Raw genomic sequence first — 16,883 nt, 5'->3', positions numbered from 1 at the left:
GCATTATGGATGGAATATTTACACGGTTTTGTTGCATTTGCATGGTTTACTAAAGCAATCTCTTAGCAGGGTGACTGCATTGCGTCTTCTGGATGGGCGTTTATGATACCCAATTTCGAATGCACTGCGCTAAGCAGATACACTTTCATTTACCGCCTGTAGTCAATATATTGCACAAATTCGGGCTGTATAGATGCAGGAAATCGAGTTGCATTGCAGAAAACAACGATACATATTCGAGACATTCGCTATAAACACTGAACGAACCGGTCTACCGCTGCAGACCCCGGAGCATCTCCTGCTGAGTGGCCCTGTCCCTGTTGGTCTCCGAAAGCGGTCCGATGCCTGGAATTTGTTAGCCTCACCTCGAATCTCGGATAGAACAGATAGACTTACTTCTAAGCTCACCAACAACATCCTTAGCCTTGCCAAAGTAAACCTCCTCTGCAAGCCGACACCATTAGCCCAGATACCAGAAGATGGGGTAATCTACATACGCAGCAAGTTCCTCATCTTCAACTCCATATCCTCAACCAGCTTCCCCACATTCGCAACATGGCTCGCATCCGACTCAACGGGCAAATCAACCTCAACCTGCCTCGTCATATTCCCACTCAAATCCATCTCCCCCAACGCCTCACTCTCATTCGAAAGATGCAAGATCACCGTGCTTGTAAGTTTATAATGCGCCATCCGTGCCCGATCAGTCGCCTCAAAGACATGAATACTATCCCACTCCCCCGCATGCTTCCCACCAGGCGAAACGCCCTTCTTGAGCAGAATCACGCCCGCAAAGCCATCGTCTAGATCCCAGAAGTAGACGCTCCCGACACCGCCTTCGTAGTAGAGTTCACGGTAGACGTCGAATGCTTCGTTTGCGGCGACTTCGAGGCGCCGGACGCGCTCAGAGGGGACGGTGCCGTCGTCTAGTGGTGGGTCGAACTCGTTGCTCCAGGGGGAGCGGTAGCTGTCGCCGTCGCGGTTGTAGTCGCAGAGGAGGTAGTCACGCTTTGTCTTGGGGCAGCGGCGGGTCTCGAGCGGTTGGTCGACGGAGGAGAGCAGGTCTTCGGTTAGGTCGGGGACGATGGTGGTTATGGCGGAGAGGTTCTTCTTTGTGTCGCGGGGGTTGAGGCGGCGGAGAAGGTCCCTTTTGTTTTGAGTTCGTTGTTAGTTATGTATGCATGTATGGGCTTAGGCATGAGCTTGAGGTTGAGCTGTGGAGGCTGTAATCGACTGCAACTGCAGCTGCAGCTTGAGCGGGGTTGGTTTGGGGTAGGATGGTGATTTGGTTTTCAGGAGAGGAGAGTGTGGACGGTAAGTTAGCTATATGGGAGTACTTACAGCGCGCTGTCAAATTGGGCGTCTGCCATTTTGATCTTTGGTGGTGCAGTTGTGTTCTAGGTGATGCTGTTTACTTGCTGTTTCAAGGTGTCCCTGAAGGCGGCCTATGGCGGACGGGAGGTGCGTGGGCGCAGCACTCCAAGTGTGGCATTAGCTCCACATCAGCTTATCCGTCTACAGATTTAGGTACTCAGCATTCAAGAGTTGGTAATGAATACTCCGTAAATTTCCTAGATATTATCCTAAATGCTTATACAATCATGCAGCCCAAGGGTAAATCAAACATGTTGGTCTAATATTAATCGTCACTGTCATCATTGAGCACAATCCTCCTCCGTTTTTGCGAAGCTCCACGCTCGGCGTCCGGCGCGAGGATAGCGCCGGGGTCAGGGAGGTCAGACTCGTCGTCAAAATCAAAGAGGTCGCTGACTCTGCGAGGGGGTTGGAACGGCTTGGGCCGGTGCGGGCCTGCAAGATCTGCGAGCATTTGGCTCGCCGACGGGAGCTCCTCATCGGTGTCGAAATCGTCGACATCTCTAATCTCTTCATCCAAGATCTGGGGCTCAATGTGCCTCTCGCGATGCTTGGTTAAGCTTCGACGGCCCTTTCTATTTGAAGGTTTAGACAGAAGAGAGTCTTCTACCGCGAGGTTCTCCTCTCGAGCTAGCACTTCTCGATATCGCTCATCACGGCTTGCATCAGCCTGCTTCATCCGATGCAAGGCGCCAATAACACGAGTGGTGAGAGAGCCATGCCTTACGATCTTTATTGGACGTTGAACTGACTGAAGTTGCGGGAATGCATCGCTTCGAGGGAAGCGGATGACCTCAGGGCTTGTTCCTGCTATATTCTGGTAATGTCTCTCCAGTTCCTGCTGCTGTGACGGTGTAAGCAGAACGTCGTCAATGTCTGGAACCGCCACAGGCTCTGGCGTGGGTAGCAGAGGTTTTCGTTTTTCCTTTGGCTTTTCCGGCGTTTTCTTCTTGGGCTTCGACGTTCCTGTGAGACTTGACGCCGTCGTGAACCCCGTCTCGACATTGTCAGGCATATGGAATTGCTTTGGAGGCTTCTTTGGGACTCGTCCTTTGCGTTTCTTCGGTTCTGGTAAGTCTGCAGACTCATTCTCATCCGGGATATCGATATGCCGTTTATCAGCGGCTGGTTTGATACCGCTGGGTAGAATACGTGGTGATCGGTCGTCGTGGAACATAAACTGGGTGCCGCTAGCAATCAGCTGCTGCATCTTCTCGTAGTTGTCTTTCGCCTTGAGATAATTTTCCTCCTCTTTGCCCTGCATTAGAAGAAGGACGATGTTACCGGCTCGTTTTCGGCCTGTTCGTCCCATACGTTGCAGCATTCGTATAGGAGACGCCGAAGAATCATAACATACAATGAGGTCGACTTCTCCAATGTCCAAGCCTTCCTCGCCAATTGAAGTCGCAACAATAGTGTTGTATGTTCCTTTCTTGAATTTCTGAACAATATCTAGTTGAGTCTTCTGGCCCATCCCCTCTGAGCCCTTCGCACTGCTTTGCCCCACGAAAACATGAGGTCGAATCATGGGCTCGTATCGCTTCAGAACCCTTGTCACCTCTTCAGCACTGTCTCGAAAGTGTACGAAGATCATGACCCGAGTAGCTGTCTGGTTTTCACTAGTGGCTGCATGGGCGCCCTCGCCAGCATCCATAAAGTGATTCAAGACGACCTGTTTCAGGTATTCCAACTTGGGATGTCCGATGAACTCAGGGTTGGTGGTCCACGGCCTGAGGTAGTTCATGAGTTTTTTGAAGTGCTCATCTCCGACTATTTGACGCTGATACTTTCCTCCTTTCTTCCCATCAGTATTTGATTGGAAATGTATCAAGTGTCGATACAATGGTGTGATTCCGTGATACTTGAGTAAGTCGATTCCGTGTGCCATACTCGCGAGAACAGTAAAAATAGCGTTGACCTTGTTCTTCAGACCAAAATGCGCATTCCTTCCAGCATCGGACATCATCCATTGCTGCCTCGCCTTGGTGAGTCCGAATGGCGTGAGGGACATGGCGTCTCTTCCCCAGAAGGCATTCAGGTTACGCAGTTGGTCGACAAGCGGTTGTAGTGTACTAGACAAGAGGTCCATGCACAGAACCATCTCATCGTTGTTCTGAAATGTCTGAATGTCCGTGTTTCTCGCATGGACATACTCTCGAATATCCAGCGACTGTTCGGTACGAATCTCGACCCTTGCAATATCGAGACCGTCAACGACGGCTTGCACTGATTCAACGGTGGACCCAGGAGTTGCTGTCAGAGCCAGAACTCGAAAGCTCTGATTGAATCGCCGAAGAAATTTGACAACTTCTACATACGCGTAGCCACCGGTAGCACGATGAGCTTCGTCTACCACGAGGAGCACAATCCGCTTAGGATCAGCTATTCCAGACTTGAGGTCGTTGGTCAAAGTCTGGGGAGTCATGAAAAAGACTCGTTTTGTCTTCCACTCTTCTGCACGAATGCCAGGTGAAGCTTCTCCAGTCAACATCGTAGTTTGTGAGCGTGGAATTCCCGCAATTTGTAAACATGCGGAGATCTGCTGAGCTACCAACGGCTTTGTTGGAGCGACAAAGATGACCTGAGCATCTTTAGTCCATCGTAGCCAGTTTAGCATTACGGTGGCGGCAATGAATGTCTTTCCCAGACCGGTAGGCAGAGCTACCAGCAGGTTATGAAACAGTCCCTTCTGCGTGATGTTGAACTGATAGTCGCGAGTCTTGCCTAGATTCGTGGGGTACACCCATGTGTCCAAGGAGTCCTGATTGAGTTTATGTTGAGTTAAAGGCTCAACTTTCTCTGGTGGAGCCATCAATTGCTCCCCACGCGGGGGTTGTGTTGCTAGATTTCGAGTGGTCATATCAAACAACGTCGTTTGATGGACGCCTAATGGACGATTCCGAGTTTGAGAAGCGGCCCAAGGCACGCGAGGCATTTCTTTTGGTGGCGATAAAGACAAGTCTGAATCGAACGCATCATCCGGGATGTCATCAAAGAGGTCGGCTGATTCGGCGCTGGCGGTTGGGGCAGGTTCGGGATCATTGATGTGGGGGGTTGTGATGCCATTGCTGTGTGAAGTTATGTGGTTGATATCTCTTTGGTTCTCCTCCTCGAAAGACCGCATTGAGGCCTCAATCGCAGCCTTCAATCCCTCATCATCGCCACAATCCTGTCCTTGTTCGGAGGTTCGGTTTTGAGGTTCGGTAGCAACTGTTTCGATGACTGGAGGTGGAGACGGTATTGGGTCTTCCTTCTTCCATCGAGGGCCTCGTATCATCTCTGGAGGTGAAGGCGGCTGGGTCAACTGCGTTACGAAGATGTTTTCCCGCATGTTGCTCTGCTTCGAAACGAACGTCTTGTATTTGAACTTCTGCTCTCCTAAATCGTCTTTGGAGTAGAAAGGCGATGGGTCTCGAGAGTTTCGTCGATCATCATTGCCGTCGTAGGAGTCCGAGTATAGGCCGGAGCCATCAGTGTTACTGTCTCCGCCATCATCTCGCCGCGATTGTTGAGCTCTGTCATTTGACCGAGAGCTCAAACGGCGCCGTTTGGCTGATCTTAGAGAGTCATCGTCACGGACCACAAAGTCATCCAGGTCATCGTCCGAGTAGTCAGAGGAGCCTCCACCAAGGTCGGACATGTCTGTTGGACGATCCCAGTGAAGACCTCAGATAACGTGGAGTGGCAGCTTAACGCGACGCGAGGCATCACGTAATCATGTGACACAATCATGCCTTAGGCGCCAAGGTTTAAGGGACTCGAGGCCAGCCAATCGGCAGGAAGCACTTCAGAGAATAAAAGCGGACTCATTTTAGTCCGATCGGGGCCAGTGCTGCTTATCAGCCAGGCCTATCACGGACCGCCAGTCTGAATCATGAGGGAAAATCTATGGGTCCCCTCGCCCCCGGATTTCCCTTGTTCTTCCTCTCAACTTCCCTGCCTCTCTGCCAGGGACCCGAAGGAATCACAAAAAGTAAACAACCTCCTGGCGTCGTTTGATTTGTGGCAAAAATGTGAGACCGCACAACGCAACATGATAGGCGTCAGGCAGATTAAATTAATCAAAACCGTGCCACAGGACAGGTGATCTCGATCGAACAGCTCGTCGCCCAAAGCAGGGAAAAGATCGGTTGTTGGCAGTGAAACTGGACTAATGGCAGAGCGCCACTGGGAGCCACCAGCGACAAGCCCGCTGGAGGTTTCAATAATAGCAACTAAAAACCGACTAACCACAACTAACAGGGCCCTGAAGCTTTGTGATTCACCCTCGTGTTGCACCAGTCCCCAATTGCTGCAGTAGCCGACCCTTTGTTTTTCTGCGCCCATTATTTTGCCCCCGGCCTCTTCTTTTCTCGTTCCCTCTTCTTCTTCTTCTTCTTCTTCTTCTTCTTCTTTCTTCTCCTCTTCATCCTCTCCAGCTTCAATCTCTCGAGTCCATTGTCTCTCTTTTGAGCTCCCTGTCAATTGCTTTTTTTTTTATCAATAATTCCCTTGACGTCTGTCGTTTCTGACCATCAAGATGAAGCTCTCTCTCGTTGCTCTGTCCTCGGTGCTTGCCCTGGTTGCTGCCCAGGACTCGACTTCTACTTCTGATGCTCCGGCCACCACCCACAGCTTGACTCCTACCGAGCGCTGTATCCTCAACTGTAGGGATTGCAATTCCGACTGATCCCAATTCTTGCTAATTGTTCCCAGGCGACGACACTGACATCTGCTGCATTGCTGCTTGCAACGAGGTGCCCTGCCCCAGCGACCAGCAGGCCAATGACACCAACACCTGCGCTGCGCAGTGTGACCAGGGCTCCGGCTCTGAGGCCGACACCCAGGCCTACGCCGAGTGTCAGGCCCGCTGCATCACCACCACTTTCTTCCCTGGCACCGCCACCTTGACCAACTCGCCCACCAGCACCTCCTCCTCTGACTCAAGCGCTACCACCACCAGCGCTTCCGACGACGACGACAGCTCCGATGACTCCTCCAGTGACTCGAGCGACAGCTCCAGCACAGATGGTACGATCTCTCATTCCTGCAGGGGTAGAAGCATGCACTAACCCATTCATAGACTCCTCCAGCTCCGATTCTCCCAGCAGCACCAGCTCTGACGACGCCAGCTCGACTGACTCTGCTGACGACGAGGCTCCTACAGACAACGCTGCCATGAAGCTCGGTGCCTCCGCTGCCGGCCTTGCCGGTCTCTTCGTTGCCGCCCTTGTCCTGTAAGGGGTGAAACACTCGTGATTTGAACAGCAAAAACGGTGTAACCAATTGTACGAGGGCACGCCTCAAGCAGTATACGGATTGAAATGGATGGATGGCATGGAAATTGATGGTTACTAGCATAGTCTTGTCTTTACTACTTGCATTCTACTGTAATAATTTTTGAGTCGCGATACCATAATACAACTACAATCACTCACTCACAAACGCATTGCACTAAATGAACTAAACAAACAACGCTCCAGCACACCATCAACGCAGTAACCCACCGCCGATCCCCGTTGTTGAATCTGCATGTCTCAGACACAAACTCAATCAAGACCCCGTGCCCGTGACAGTGGACCTGGCCCCATAAAATCAGATCTCAAAACCGCGGACCTCCCCAGCTCAGTGGGGGCGCTGGGATTCTCCAGATCATTCCACGATCAGGTGGTCCTTGTTATTTTTGCACCGTGCTCTGTGTATTCTAGGCGGGGACAGCCGCTTATTTTGCCTTAATCGGGGCTGTTATTGAGTTACTGGCCAAGGGCGAAGCTCTCGAGTCTCGAGTTCGACAGACGCGTCGATTACCATGCATGCAGCCTCGACGCGTCTTCCCGTCGAGTCCAGTCCCGACTCCCGATAAGATAGAGACTGTAAGCGTTGTTATCGATATCGCTAGGTAGACTTTTGCGTTGCGCTGAACTGCGCTGTTACCTAGATTGTTCGTTCCACAAGAACTTTATATATATTCTCGACAAGCCTCAATTGAACGCCCATTCCTACTCACAACATCATTATCTTCTACTTCCCTCTATCCGCCCAAATTGAAGAGGCAGAGCAACCTTACTCAATTCACCCAACCCAAAATGTCCTCAACACCTCACCCCCTCATTACCCCCATAACGGCCTTCGTCCACGAATGCATGAAGAATTACGACCCAAGCCACAACCCCGCACACATCTCACGCGTCGTGAACCTCGCGCTACGAATCTTCCGCTCCGAAGTCGCCCGCCACCCCAAGAAATCAATCGACGAAGTCACCCTTCATCTTGCGGCGCTGTTACATGATATAAGTGACAGGAAATATCTACCCAAGGACCAAGATGCAACTGCAAACGCTATTCCGCCAGAGAAATTGGTAGAACATGTCCTCATCCAACACGGCGCAGAAAAGAGTCTCGCGGAACGGGTGCAGAAGATCGTATCGCATGTTTCGTATAGCACGGAGTGCAAGGATCCGTCTGCGGTTAGGAAGGTCATTGATGAAGAGGGGGTATTTGAGCTCGCTATCGTTCAAGATGCAGATAGGCTTGATGCGATTGGCGCCGTGGGGATCGGGCGATGTTTTACTTTCCTCGGTGCGAAAGGCCGGGATATGTTGAAGGAGGGAGAGGCGTGGGAAATGGAGAATTCGATTAGACACTTTGGGGAGAAGTTGGAGAGGTTGGAGGGGATGATGAAGACTGAGACGGGGAGAGAGATGGCGAGGGTTAGGACGGAGAGATTGGTTGAGTTCAAGAAGTGGTGGGAGGAGGAGATACGGAATGCTGGGGAGTACTAGGCCTTTGAATGGCTGGGTGATTTATATATATAGCGTATGGAATTACTAGATTGGAGTATTTCTGTCTATTCTCACTAGGTATGTAATTAACATGATGCGCACCAAGACAACTAAAAGAATGCATGGCTGGTGATGCCAGAATGTGTTGAACGATAGTAGCGCTGTTATATTGATGGGTATGAATGTGCACAGCGAGCATGAGTTAGTAATGGTAAGCCAAGCAAAACCCCAACGCCAAACCAATATAATGTTCTAGATTTCCATATAGCCGATGCGGCCCCAAAGATGAATTAATATCGTATGCGATTCAACGGCCTACTGTAGGCAAGATTAAACCCGGTCAACGGCGAAATCCAGAACCTCACAGTCGTCTTCAAAGAATCCGTCCTCGCCGCCAGCTCCCAGCGGAGACGAGGAGTGTTTCTTCTTTCGCCTTGTGGTAATCACCACTTCTTCAACGTTGCCAGTGCTGCTGCTCATGCTGATAGTGTTCTCGATTCCTCCACCTAGCCCATGCTGGAGCTCGTGGGTAGCATCGTCGTCTTCCTCATCGCTGCCAGCGCTAAGACGGCGAACATGTAGCTTGGCCATCGGTATATTTCCACCAAAAACCCACTGGCCACTCGGAGCTGCAGCCACCGAGCCATCTGCTTCGCTCGTCTCAGAGTAGGTGAACAGACTGACTCGCTGGTCCGTATGGAAAGGCTGGTATGGAGCGTTCGTCTCAAGCTCGGCCTGGGAAAGAGGTTGACACTTGAGCTTAGAAGAAGCCGACGGTCGAGCAGAGGGGGTCGGCAGAGGCAAAGATGCATAGACCACCAGTTCCGGGTTGAAGCTGCTGATACCCATGGGACCACTGGGGCTAGACAGATTCGCAGGCAGACGGAACTCGATCTCTTTAGCCCCGATCACCGACTGCGGTTGCCTCGATTTGTTCGATACCAAAGACCGTTTGATCCTATGCAGACGGAAATAACCATGCGCTATCAAAGCGAGGAATGGCTGACCCTTGTGGATAATCCAGGTGACACGAGCTGCAGCGGGCTCGCGGTGAAACCCAGAAATGTGAAGTCGGTTTTCGCCCACATGACGCAACGTGTTGACCGTTCCACTCGCAGCAGCTCCCATCGATTTGCTGAGACCAGCAGCCGCTTTGCCACCCATGCCAGCGGCAGCTGGAATAGTAAACCCGTTCATGGCAGGAAAAGCAGCACCTGCAGATGGTGCACGTCCTCTGACAGCCTCAAGAATAGGTTGAGTTTTACCTCCAACAAGTTTGATAGCCGTCGACAGAGGATTGGTGTTTGTGTTGCGAACAGTCAATTCTTCAGAAGGCGGATCACTCGTAGGCTGCTTGCCGCGCGAAGGTCGAGCTCTGCGGAACGGAGGCCACTGGAAAGCACTTCGCGGGAGGTCAAAAACATGCACGGTGCCCTTGAGAGTGATAACAGCGAGGCGGTCTCCAGAGGGTGGACACCATATCACATCGACGATGTGCGACTCCGTCAATCGGGAATACCGTGCGACCTGACGCACATTTGCAATAGCTGCTGCTGGTTCTTCAGAGAGGAAAACTCCAGCGCGACAATGTTTCGCTTGCATGAGGTCCCAAACATATTGCACGTCTCCTTTCTTGCTCGCGGTCAGTAGCATAATTCCACTAGGAGAGAATGACAGGAAGCTACAGCCATTCGGCACCTGGAACGTAGCCACAGGATGAAACACGATCGCACCCTTGGAATCACCTCCTTCATCCAGTCGTTTCAGATCTAGGATGGAGACGAGGTCGGGTTCAGTTGGTGAAGCTGTTTGAGTGTCCTGAGCATGGGTTGGAGGGAAAGGGTTGAACCCTTGTTGAGGAAAGTCCAGAACTTGTGAGCGCCTCTGCTGGGAGTTTTGCTGCTGGTCTTTGTTCCAGTAATTATTCCAGGCTTGTAAGCCCTGATCACTCATCCAGCGAGCTCCTCGCACAAACTCCTGTGTGACACCTCTGGCAACTTTGTCAAGAAAGCTCTCACCTTCACCGACGTCGGTTACACAGGTAGTGGCTGGTCGTGAGGGGGGACTACGAGTCTCCAGCCCAAAGACCTTCCCTTGGATCAGAGACGGAGGTACTCTGCCGCCAAGAGACGCTCGATATGTAGATGACGGCGGTACTATTGCCAACCATCTCCCCTTCAGCGCAAGAATCGGGTTGTCCGATCTGCTATTTCCGTGAGGTGAGTCGTTTCGAGAGCCATCTGGATCCGTTGAGCTAGAAGATGTTGAATATCTCCTTGCTTCCCTTGTCTGAATACCGGTCCATGTCTTTCCAAGGCAGCGGTAGCTACTCATGCTATAGATGTAGACCTCCCCGCTAATACCAGATGCAAGGACGAGATAGCCACCACTTGAAAATAGTCGCAAATTTCCTGCGGGCGAGGGTGCATAGTTTGCTAGCCCAGGGATATTCTCGAAGCAAGGACTAGGTTTTGTCGTGAAAAGTGTTGTGACGTGTTCTCCTGTTCGAAGCGAGTATACCTCGACCCTCGTCTGGTAGAACCGGGTATCATCCTTGCTCTGGCGCTTATCAGCGCTAGAATACCGACCAGTCGGAGTGGCTATATCGTTTATCTCGGAGCCATTAGACGAGGCACGGCCTTCGTCGTCCGAGGGAATGCATGGGCCGTGGACAATGATGGCAACATGCGGTCGGGATGCCGAAGTCGGGTCGTCGCCTGCTAGTATCTTTGCCTCGATGATCCTGCCGTTGAGCCCATCCAATCTTCCAATCGAACGAGTTTTGCGGTCCTCAACGGCTAAAATTTCCAAGGCACCATCACTGCCAGCAAGAAGAACACTGCCGCTGGTACGTGATGATTTGAAAGAAGGAGCGGATATCGTATCGAATGCGCAAAACGAGTATTGCTCATCAGTAGGGGGCCGATTCTGGCCCGCAGGTGATGGTATGTCGATCTCGGGCGCTCTGTAAAAGTGCGCCTGTGGTAGATGAGGTGGAGGTATCCGGTCACTGAAGGGAATGCTGGATGAGTTCTTGTGTCTGTCTACCGACTGCTGACGGGAGAAAGAGCTGCTGGAGTATCCGTTCCCATAGCTCAGCGGCCTTGTTCTGGGTGGAGGAGGAGAGGTGGAAGATGGATGACTGAAACCACCTTTGTCCTGACTCGTCAGGAAGCCACCAAATGGAGATCCACTGACAAGATCGTCGTCGAAGCCTTCATTTGGAGGACTCTTTCCGAATGGTATCGATTTAGCCCATGTATTCGTCCGATAGGCAAAGTCTTGCTCTGGCGTCTCCCTGAGGTTGTCCAGAGCATCCAGAACCGGCGATACAATAGGGTTGTTTATTGGTGGCTCTGGGGGTGGTGGCGGATCGGGATAGGATGACGGTTCGACCGACGGGGGCGACCCGTCTAGCCTGTAGGCCATATGTTAGCGACCAAGCTCAGATGCAGCCTCCGGGATGGTGAACTTACAGGTCGTCCACAGGTGCCTTTGGAGTCACCTTGCCTGCCTTCTTCGCCTTGGAGCCGCTTTTGCCCTTTTTCTTGCTCTTCCCTCCTGTATCATTATCTAGCTTTGGGGGACTTGAACTGTCGGTGGGGTCTATATCGCCCAGTAACCGGCTCTGCTGGCGGATTAAGTCGTCCGAAGCTGCCGGGGGCATTAAATGGATGAACTGCCTCGATGAGGCAGGGCGGTATCAAGAGAAGAGGCCGCCCTCAAAAGCCTTCGATAAGGCCTGAGACCGGGATGTTGACAAGATAACGAGGATGCTGGGAGATCTACTCCTAGCAGTCTCGCAGATCGGCGGGTACCTGGATAGCAACAACAAGCTGTCAGCATGAGTCATCGAACATCAACTGCTGGTAACGAGCAGTTGGGGGCAGCACTAACAACGAAAACTGGTAATGACAGGGTCCAGGATCCACGAGAGAAGGGGAAGGTAATGAAGGTGGTAGTTGGGGATGACGAGGGGGGCGGGTTTCCCTGTATGCTGGGAATGCGCGACTCCGGGCTGGAAAGATGCGGAACGGGGACAGCGGAAGCTCAGCTTTAACCGGCGTGTCCACGCTTCAGAGAAAGTTGGGAAAGGGGATCGGGATTAAGTCCGGGAGTCTCGAGTATTAGCAATATAGACGGGATGTGGTAGCAAGTTGGGGAGTTGTAGGAAGATGAGTGGAGGTACTCTGTAGATACGCGATAAAGAGGGGGAGGGGAAGCCGCGGCGGGATCAGGTCAGGAGCATTGGCCTGGAGTACCGTCTGCGTACGTAGGCTGACACTCCAGATTCAGGTTGGTAATTTTCCCGCGACTCTCGTCTTCCGGCAGAGAACTCTTGTTATTAAGCCCAACTGCGCCTCTTTCCAGTAGGCCCGGAACTGTCACCAGCAGTGATGTTGGGGCTTGGAACGCTCCCCATGAGGGGAATCAATTGGCTGCTGGTATCTGGTAATGTGGGATTACAGGACCTGACGGCTATGTCATGATGCTAATGATGACAATAGCTTTATGATGACGAGTGAACCTGGAATAGACTCGATCATGCAAGGGCGCGCTGCTGACATCTTGATCATAGAGATACTATTTAAGGTCTATTCATTGAAAAGGCTGTTGCATCCTTCTCCTGATGCTCCATTGTTTAGTATACATTACGACCGAATACCCATGAGGGGTAAGGTAGCCACCTCAATTCCCAAGCACATCGATCAACGGGGTATTCCGACCATGGTCCCTGTCTATCGTCTCCTCTGGTTCCAAACGATTCTTCTCAAAGGCGATCCATCCGTGCCAGTCCGCACCTGACATTGCAAGCATCATCCCGTGACCTGCGTCACGGGGCCGGATATCATCAGCTCGCCAGGTCACTGCAACAGTCAAATGAATTATGACGCCTGTGACTATGACGAATTTCATAGGAAATCAAGGTCAGAATTGGCAAGATTGTCATTTCATTTTCTTTGGTTGTGTATTCTGTTGAGTGTCTCCCTTCCCCTCGGAGTATATCCCGGACGGAGATGGTACATTAAGGTATAGGTAATATCAAATCGGCGTCCTCCGCTCAACTTCCAGAGACTGCCCTTCGGCAAAGCACAATTATAAGCGTAGTAGAGAAATATTGTTACAGGTTCCCAAATATAAAGCCAGTTCCCTTTAGGTCCTGGGATCGTCCTATGCACACCACTCCAACCCTGACAACGCTTTGCTCTTCAGGTCTTCTTCTTCGCAGCGGCGGCCTTGGCCTTGGCAGCCTTCTTCTTGTTGCTGTTGATCATAACAATTCCAATGAATGTACCGACGACAGCCGAGCCGAGGAGAGTAAGGAAAACGGGGATGCGGATAGCCCAGACGCGAGGGAGGAAGAAAGCATGGAGGGGGTGGCCGGGATCGACGAAGGGCTGAAAGAATCATAATTTAGCAAGCCGTTCAAGGCAGCAGCATTGCAGGGAAGCATACCATGAGAAGTGTCCACGCCGTATAGTAGAGGAAGATCGCAGTCGCGGCCAAAAGCATGGCGGATCCGACGAGTTGGCCCAGCTGTAGCATGTTAGTTGGCAATTGACTAGCTAGGTATTCATCGCTAGATGCGAGTAAAGCAATTTCATACCATAGTGACAAAAATCTGACACTGAATTCAAAGGAAGGACTAGGTCTGAAGCTGTTGCGTTGTAGACTATACTGCCAGGAGTCGCGGCCAGCCTGGCTCCTGAAGGCTCACGTGACCCGATCGCGCTAAACTTCTTCGCCGCCTCACGTTTACCCGTCAGACCTTCATCCCAGCGACCAGCTCGACCAGCTCGAGATCGTGGGCGAAAATTAGACTTCACACACCCCATCGAAGGCCAGGAAGATGTCGGACCCCGTTGTTTTGCAGTCGGCCGTCCGAGTGCCCACGCCTCCTCCAGGTGCTTCCTACTCGCCGCAACCGTCGGGCTCACGAAAGCGATCGCCTCCCTCCCGTTCACCTTCGCCGAATCGACGTCGCTCGCCCCCGGGAGATACAGAGGATGCCGATGGCAATGTGCCGCGTATCGACTCGGATCGTGCGATTGAGCGAGAGCGCCAGTTGGCGGAGCGCGTCCGCGAGCATGAAAGACAGGAAGCTGCGCGAAAGCCCTTGACGGAGGAGGAGAAGCAGGCATCTGCCAAAGCCGAATATGAGAAGCTGCTCAATATGCGATCGGGAGGTACATATATCCCTCCTGCGCGACTTCGGGCTTTGCAGGCGCAGATCACAGACAAGACCAGCAAGGAGTACCAACGGATGGCTTGGGAAGCTTTGAAGAAGTCGATCAACGGTCTTATCAACAAGGTCAACGTTTCAAACATCAAATTTATTGTTCCAGAACTTTTTGGCGAGAACCTTGTTCGCGGTCGGGGCTTGTTCTGCAGAAGCATCATGAAGGCACAAGCCGCCAGTTTGCCGTTCACACCAATCTACGCAGCGATGGCTGCCATTGTCAACACCAAGCTACCACAGGTTGGAGAACTTCTTTTGAGTCGCTTGATCATTCAGTTCCGGAAGGCGTTCAAAAGAAACGACAAGGCGGTCTGCATATCATCTACGACTTTCATTGCTCATCTCTGTAATCAGCAAGTGGTACACGAGGTGCTCGCAGCGCAGATTCTGCTTCTTTTACTTCACAAACCCACAGACGATAGTGTTGAAATTGCTGTTGGCCTCACGCGGGAGGTTGGCCAGCACTTGGAAGAAATGAGCGGTCCCATTGCGTTGGCAGTTTTCGACCAGTTCAGAAACATCCTTCACGAAGCCGACATCGACAAGCGTGTGCAATATATGATCGAAGTGCTTTTCCAGGTGCGCAAGGACCGATACAAGGACAACCCGGCCGTCAAGGAAGAGCTTGACTTGGTAGAAGAGGAGGATCAAATCACACACCGAATTGGACTTCACGATGAGGTTGAGACACAGGACGGCTTGAACATTTTCAAGTACGACGCGCAATGGGAGGAGCATGAGGACGCCTACAAGAAATTGAAGGCTGAGATTCTCGGTGAAGGAAGTGATGACGAAGACGAGAGCGGAGATGAAGACGAAAGCTCAGGTGAGGAGGAAGAGGAAGAGCGCCAGATGGATATCAAGGACCAAAGCAACACAGATCTTGTGAATCTGCGGCGTACTATCTACCTGACAATCATGTCAAGTATCGACTTTGAAGAATGTTGTCACAAGTTGATGAAGATCTCGTTGCCAGCTGGCCTGGAGCCTGAGCTTCCTTCAATGGTCATTGAGTGTTGCTCGCAGGAGCGAACATACTCCAAGTTTTATGGCTTGATCGGTGAGCGATTTGCAAAGATCAACCGCCTCTGGTCAGACCTCTTCGAGAACGCCTTTGCCAAGTACTACGACACCATCCATCGTTACGAGACCAACCGCCTGCGCAATATCGCTCGGTTCTTCGGACACATGTTGAGTACCGACGCCCTCGGCTGGCATGTCTTGTCCATCATTCACCTGAACGAGGAGGAGACGACGTCTAGCAGCCGTATCTTCATCAAGATTTTGTTCCAGGATCTCGCTGAACATCTTGGTGTACCGAAGTTGCGGGAGCGCATGACAGATGAGATTCTGCGCCCAAGCTTCGACGGCCTGTTCCCAACGGACAATCCCCGCAACACCCGTTTCTCTATCAACTACTTCACCAGCATTGGCTTTGGTGCATTGACAGAGGAGATGCGCGAGTTCCTGCAAAACATGCCCAAGCCCGCGCCTCCCGCCCTGCCAGCCACTCGCTCAGAGTCTGTCAGCTCACGATCCTCCTACTCATCCCGTTCTCGCTCCCGCTCATACTCTTACTCCCGCTCCCCATCTTACTCTCGTTCTCCATCTCCAGGCCGCGGTCGCAGACGTTCAGCCAGCCGCGGCAGATCATACTCGCGATCAGTGTCTGGCTCTTCTCGTCGTAGCTACAGCCGAAGCCCCTATAGCGCTTCGCGATCCAGATCCCCCGTGCGAAACCGCCGCCGCTCAGTTTCCTACAGCCGATCGCCATCCCGCAGCCGCAGTCCACCCCGTCGCACAGCCCGCGGGCGTAGCGATTCTCGATCTCCACCTCCTCGTCGGGATCGCAGCCTCTCCCGCTCCATCACCCCACCCCATCGAAGCGGCGGAAGAGCCCGCAGCTATTCGCGATCTCCGTCACGCTCAGTCACTCCACCACCGCGCCGTGCACCTGCGCGTAGACGCTACTCTTCGGAGTCAGTGTCCCCTCCACCTCGGCGAGGCGACCAAAGCATATCCAGGTCCCGTTCGCCACGGCCACCTGTTCGCCGAGGCAAGGATTATTCTGTCTCGAGATCGCCTAGTCCTCGGTACAACAAAGACGCACGACGTCGGAACTCTAGTTCGCCGATGTCGAAGTCTCCGCGTCGGCGAGCGCGTTCTTCAACGCCTCCAAGGCGGTGATTTATGGCATGCAAGGGATAGATAATGGGCTGGAAATGTTTACTGTTCTTACCTAGTCACGATGTATCATAGCAGAATTGGCACACCAATATACAGTGCAGAAGACCCGTGTCTATTCCATATACTTAAGTGACTCTCAAAGTAATCTAAGCGATCGCTGCTTCCTTAGTACTGAAGGCTCGTCCGGTTGTTACTTCCTGTTATGGATCAACCCCATCACAACAATGCAGGGGAGTGGCGACCCAGTAGGTGTTTCAAAATTGGCAAGCACGATTTTATCCATATGGCTAGTACTGGCTTCATCATTATTGTGCTTGCTA

At 52.1% G+C, this 16,883-nt stretch overlaps 6 protein-coding genes across 6 annotated transcripts; 3 read left to right on the top strand and 3 right to left on the bottom strand.

Annotated features, from left to right (window-relative positions):
- Positions 1–361: 361 nt before the first annotated feature.
- On the bottom strand, positions 362–5,014 carry mph1 (3'-5' DNA helicase; the record flags this gene model as incomplete). Its single annotated transcript, XM_073771022.1, has 13 exons — positions 362–444; positions 498–1,147; positions 1,342–1,376; positions 1,667–1,945; positions 1,985–2,513; positions 2,550–2,625; positions 2,659–2,851; positions 2,882–3,013; positions 3,047–3,235; positions 3,275–3,487; positions 3,524–4,078; positions 4,118–4,135; positions 4,169–5,014. The coding sequence occupies 13 exons, from the start codon at positions 5,012–5,014 to the stop codon at positions 362–364; spliced, it is 3,798 nt and encodes a 1,265-aa protein (XP_073630922.1).
- Positions 5,015–5,734: 720 nt separating this feature from the next.
- BDV14DRAFT_168768 (uncharacterized protein) lies at positions 5,735–6,796 on the top strand. Its single transcript, XM_073767912.1, has 3 exons — positions 5,735–6,020; positions 6,070–6,384; positions 6,437–6,796. Exons 1-3 carry the CDS (start codon positions 5,894–5,896, stop codon positions 6,592–6,594), a joined length of 600 nt encoding a protein of 199 aa, XP_073630921.1. The 5' UTR covers positions 5,735–5,893; the 3' UTR covers positions 6,595–6,796.
- A 643-nt stretch (positions 6,797–7,439) lies between these two features.
- On the top strand, positions 7,440–8,135 carry BDV14DRAFT_197594 (HD domain-containing protein; the record flags this gene model as incomplete). Its single annotated transcript, XM_073772726.1, has 1 exon — positions 7,440–8,135. The coding sequence occupies one exon, from the start codon at positions 7,440–7,442 to the stop codon at positions 8,133–8,135; it is 696 nt and encodes a 231-aa protein (XP_073630920.1).
- A 330-nt stretch (positions 8,136–8,465) lies between these two features.
- On the bottom strand, positions 8,466–11,802 carry BDV14DRAFT_197593 (uncharacterized protein; the record flags this gene model as incomplete). The annotated part of the gene is made up of 2 exons (XM_073772725.1): positions 8,466–11,553; positions 11,612–11,802. The coding sequence occupies 2 exons, from the start codon at positions 11,800–11,802 to the stop codon at positions 8,466–8,468; spliced, it is 3,279 nt and encodes a 1,092-aa protein (XP_073630919.1).
- Positions 11,803–12,743: 941 nt separating this feature from the next.
- Positions 12,744–13,795, bottom strand: BDV14DRAFT_168762 (dolichol phosphate-mannose biosynthesis regulatory protein). The gene is made up of 3 exons (XM_073767911.1): positions 13,744–13,795; positions 13,593–13,673; positions 12,744–13,534 (listed from the first exon to the last, which is right to left on the bottom strand). The coding sequence occupies exons 1-3, from the start codon at positions 13,744–13,746 to the stop codon at positions 13,346–13,348; spliced, it is 273 nt and encodes a 90-aa protein (XP_073630918.1). The 5' UTR covers positions 13,747–13,795; the 3' UTR covers positions 12,744–13,345.
- Positions 13,796–13,918: 123 nt separating this feature from the next.
- On the top strand, positions 13,919–16,717 carry BDV14DRAFT_168759 (uncharacterized protein). The gene has a single exon (XM_073767910.1). The coding sequence runs from the start codon at positions 13,987–13,989 to the stop codon at positions 16,561–16,563; it is 2,577 nt and encodes an 858-aa protein (XP_073630917.1). The 5' UTR covers positions 13,919–13,986; the 3' UTR covers positions 16,564–16,717.
- Positions 16,718–16,883: the final 166 nt, after the last annotated feature.

Source organism: Aspergillus stella-maris (genome assembly GCF_047715825.1).
Source record: "Aspergillus stella-maris strain CBS 113639 unplaced genomic scaffold BDV14scaffold_11, whole genome shotgun sequence".
Taxonomy (NCBI): domain Eukaryota; kingdom Fungi; phylum Ascomycota; class Eurotiomycetes; order Eurotiales; family Aspergillaceae; genus Aspergillus; species Aspergillus stella-maris.
The sequence above is the reverse complement of the archived record's forward strand: the minus strand, read 5'-3'. Positions and strand labels throughout refer to the sequence as shown.

Excerpts from the sequence above, each read along its gene's own strand:
- BDV14DRAFT_168762 (XM_073767911.1), bottom strand. Across the intron at positions 13,535-13,592 it reads CGGCGTGGACACTTCTCATG|CCCTTCGTCGATCCCGGCCA; the intron begins GTATGCTTCCCT and ends TGATTCTTTCAG.
- BDV14DRAFT_168768 (XM_073767912.1), top strand. The coding sequence starts at position 5,894 with ATGAAGCTCTCTCTCGTTGCTCTGTCCTCGGTGCTTGCCCTGGTTGCT. Across the intron at positions 6,021-6,069 it reads CGAGCGCTGTATCCTCAACT|GCGACGACACTGACATCTGC; the intron begins GTAGGGATTGCA and ends AATTGTTCCCAG. Across the intron at positions 6,385-6,436 it reads CGACAGCTCCAGCACAGATG|ACTCCTCCAGCTCCGATTCT; the intron begins GTACGATCTCTC and ends ACCCATTCATAG.
- BDV14DRAFT_168759 (XM_073767910.1), top strand. The coding sequence starts at position 13,987 with ATGTCGGACCCCGTTGTTTTGCAGTCGGCCGTCCGAGTGCCCACGCCT.